This window comes from Apis dorsata, unplaced genomic scaffold (genome assembly GCF_000469605.1).
Source record: "Apis dorsata unplaced genomic scaffold, Apis dorsata 1.3 scaffold_82, whole genome shotgun sequence".
Classification (NCBI taxonomy): domain Eukaryota; kingdom Metazoa; phylum Arthropoda; class Insecta; order Hymenoptera; family Apidae; genus Apis; species Apis dorsata.
Genome location: NW_006263380.1, coordinates 149,631 through 153,658, shown reverse-complemented (window position 1 = coordinate 153,658; position 4,028 = coordinate 149,631). Strand labels below are relative to the sequence as shown.

General features: G+C 40.8%; 1 protein-coding gene across 1 annotated transcript in view; it reads right to left on the bottom strand.

The window, feature by feature from the left end:
• The window catches only part of LOC102679147 (potassium voltage-gated channel subfamily H member 6), a 105,118-nt gene extending 101,325 nt beyond the window's left edge, over positions 1-3,793 (bottom strand). The window contains 1 exon segment of the mRNA XM_031508313.1: positions 2,576-3,793. Coding sequence (XP_031364173.1) covers positions 2,576-2,651 — 76 coding nt within the window. The 5' untranslated portion in view covers positions 2,652-3,793.
• Positions 3,794-4,028: the final 235 nt, after the last annotated feature.

Below are 4,028 nucleotides of genomic sequence, written 5' to 3'. Positions count from 1 at the left end.
TATATATATATATATATCTGTTTTCCAGCCTGGACTATAATTTAAATCACGGACCTAATTGTCGACTTTTAATAGTTTCATACACGAAAACGAAAACTCGTGCCAGGTTCCTGGTGTCACATTACGCGACCGAGTCGCGTATACGCGTGTGTACGGGATCCAGGGTGTTCTTAACGAATAACTGACCTTGACACGAATAACCATCCGTGGCCATGATCGATAACAATTCTTAATCGAAACTTTTCACCGAATTAAAAATGTATCCCACTCCCTCTAACCGCAAAATGTCATTTGCTCGCTTAAACTTTAACTTTTCGTGAATAGCCATGAAATTTCGAATATTAGGAACGTTGCCTGTCCAATTTGGGATTGTACTGAAAAATTCTCAGTCACGAAGATCGAAATATTAACGAATAAAATTGTTATCCCGATTAACCGTAATTTAGAATTTTTAACAAAAGTTTAATGCTTTCTTGAAAGAGGGCCATCAAAAATTTGGACGTGACGAAATATCCTCCTCGAAAAATTTTAGTTCTCTAAGATTCGAGATATTATATATATGTATTTCGACAACGATCGCTAAAATACAGGACTCTTAATAAAAGAAATCTCGATCGTTATTTCTTATTAACGAAATCATTGTCATTATGGACGTTTCATCGATCACGCAGCCTCAATCGTTAAGAATTATTTAGCATTTTTAAGAATTGAAGATCTGTTGGTGTTTGCCTATGAAATAGATTGCTCCTCTTCTCTCTCTCTTTCTCTCTCTTTCGCGGACGTCGTATTCGATTAGGATGAAAAGAAGACAGGTGAAAAGTATCGAAAGGATGGATAAGGTGTGGAGATAGGCAGAGAAGGAGAGAAAAAAAATGAGTGGACGCAGTTGGGTGTTATAGGACATACGTGCTATAGGGAGGACGTCAGATTAGAAGCCAAGGCTTGACGAGCAGCAATGCCACCGGGACAAAAACCCGCCCTGAAGCTCTGGCATACATATTTTTTATTATATAAATTGGCGTTACAAAGGTTTCCCAAGAATTTATCGCGTTAATGCCTATTATCGTCCGCCCTTCCATACGACAGCCGCAGCTTTTGTTAACGAGCGATGATACGCGACCTCATCGAATTACCTCTATACCGAATTCTTATCCAAGTGGAGAAGGATAAACTGAATCTGCTCGGGGGAAAAAATAATAGAGGGAAAGGGAGGGATATAAGAAGGAAGGAGAGAAAAAAATTTTGGAAAAAGTTTCTCGAAGAAGAATGGAATTGGCGTTGAATATTGGATATAATTTTGAGTTGTTTCACACGTTCTGTGGAAACGGAAAGGAAATATTTTGACGAAAGCTGCGCCAATCGACGCCAGATCCTTTCCGCAAAGGATGATATAAACTCTTTCGAGCACTTGATCCGCAGCTCAGCTATGAAAAATCCCCACCTTTAATCGGTGAAGGGAATCGTGTCAAAGATACTCGCATAATTCAATGCTATTTTCTACTAAAATATTCTACTAAAAATATAAAAACACGTCCTATTTCCAATTAAACTTTAAACAACTTATTATCATAGACAAATGTTATTTAAAATAAATAAAATAAATAAATAAATAAAAAATAAATAAATTATTATTTTTGGATCAGAAGGAAAATTAATATCGACGAGAGGAAACACCGACTTTGATCGTGCGTTTTTAACCACGATCAATCTGAGATCCGGAACCCTGTCGCTTTCTTCCGGATTTAGTTTTCCTTGCAAGGATTTTAGGCATGCCTCGAGTGATATTGCCAGTGGCATGCATTGTCCTATTGTGAAAACAGAACTACCCCTTTTCTTCCATTTAACCGAGCCCACCCCCACCCCCGCACAACCTCTCCGCCTCCGGTCCTCGCATCCGAGATGTTTTAAATAATATTGAAAATGGAGTTCTGGCTCGATGCCTACTCGTTCCATATCCCAGGTGGTTTCGCGATTCTAAAAACTTCGATTATATCGAGCCGGCCGGAACGACAACCCTCGAGCTGTTAACTTTATTTTAATCTTTCGCGAGAGAGGAAACCGTGATTCTTGAGAAACTTTCATTAAACTTTATACACGGACACGGCCAATATTACTATAGATGAAATCCTACTATACAGCCTACTTCCGCTGCTCGAACGCTCGAACGAAATTGATTTTACTTTTTCATACCTACGTTCGTTATTCCAACTTCGTTTTTGATCCGATCGCGATACCAGACGATAAAACGGGCGAATCCTTGAAATTGGTTATCTAATTTTAATGAAAATTATCTATTGCACGATATACAAACGACGAATGGCTAATTTATTCCTGGCTTATGATTTCGTCCCGTTAAAATTTCTGACGCGAGATTAAATTCTTCTAACTTCGAAGAGGAGGAAAAAGGAAAGAATAGAATCGGTATTTGTTATATAAAAATATAAAATATAAAAAAGAAGAAAAATTTGAGAGAAAATTTGATCTCTTCGATCCGTTGAATATTTTTTTTTTTTCTTTTTTTTTGTTTTTTCTTCGATCGATCTCAGCGTGTAATGTGGAACCCGCGGGCACTCACCGTGCGTATCGAATTTCCTGATGATGGTTTCGATGATCGTTGTCCTGGGCGCCACGTGACCTCGTCTAACAGGCATCGCAGGAATATTCCCAGGTAGCTGGGCCTATGAGACGTTTGGCGTTCGATCGAAGGCTCGTTAAGCCTTGCTTTTAATAATTAACGTGTGACACTACAGCACTGAAAAAACACTCGCAGCATGCGTACAAGCACGGTAGAAAAAAGCACAGCACGAGTTGAGCATAATGATCATCGAGGGAAAAGAAGAAGCACCGGCTAATATCGGCGATGTTCGTCGACAATTTGTTCCTAAAAATCTGTTCTTCCCTTTTCTCTTTTTTTTTTTTTAATCTTCTTCTTTAGAAGAAAAACTTCTTCAGAAGAAAAGAAGAAAAAGATAATCGGAGAAGATTCGTTGCTGGTCGGACGATCGAAATCCAGATGATTCTTTCCTTTCTCTCTCTGTCTCTCTCTCTCTCTTTCTCTCTCTTTCTTCCGTAGATCTAGACTTCTTACGTAGATACAAAAGGCGAAGGAAATAGTAAACGAGGAAAAGTAACCACCAAGAAAGTTGCCACTTAACGCGATGATGCGTGTATGCCTTTGCCCTTTGCCTCGAGGAACACTCTCGAGTCCCAATTTACTTGGCTAATCTTTCGCGAGAGGATCGTTGTTTCTTGGTGTTTTCGTTTTGTACAAAATTCGCATATATATATATATATATATATATAAGAAGCTGCGTGGACAGAGTCGATACGTTTTTCTCCCTACGAGAAGGCTGGATGTCTTCGTTTGACTTCCTTTTGGACCCAATACTCGTCTACCTAAATGTGTCTAAGGATAAGAACAAGCTGTAGCCAAATGACGTTACGGTTCATCCTCTCCTCTTGATCTCGAAGGGCAGAGAGAGAGAGAAGGTCGCGGGCTGAACGTCGTCTTCGACGTGACACGAGTCGTGCCCGACCTCGTGTTATATCCTCTCCTCCGCTCCTCCAATGTTTTCCTGGCTCAAGACGTACGATCTAACGCGAGAAAACATCTATTTATAGTCGATATACCATGCGCAACGCGAACGGTGTTCCCACGGAATTCCAGAACGTAGGGTAGGGTAACAGGAATCTGGGAAACGTCTCGTTGTCGTTAATGATATAAGACGGTTTTCTTCGTTTTTGTGCGCGAGGATTACCCCCCCGCCCGCTTTTCCCCTCCCCCACCTTGTTTCACGCTCTTCTCCTTCGGCTTGCGTTCGCGTCACGATCCGCTACCCTCTTTCCTACCCTCTATACCCCGTATTTTCTAATATATTCTTTCTTAAGACTGGCAAAGGACGACGTATACCTCGCGAATACCTCGACACTGCTCGGATATCCTCGAAGAAAATGGAAAACTGCGTGAGCAACGTTGCGCCAACGTGCGATACCACCCTCTCGGCGATTGTCACTCCGTGGAGAATTCG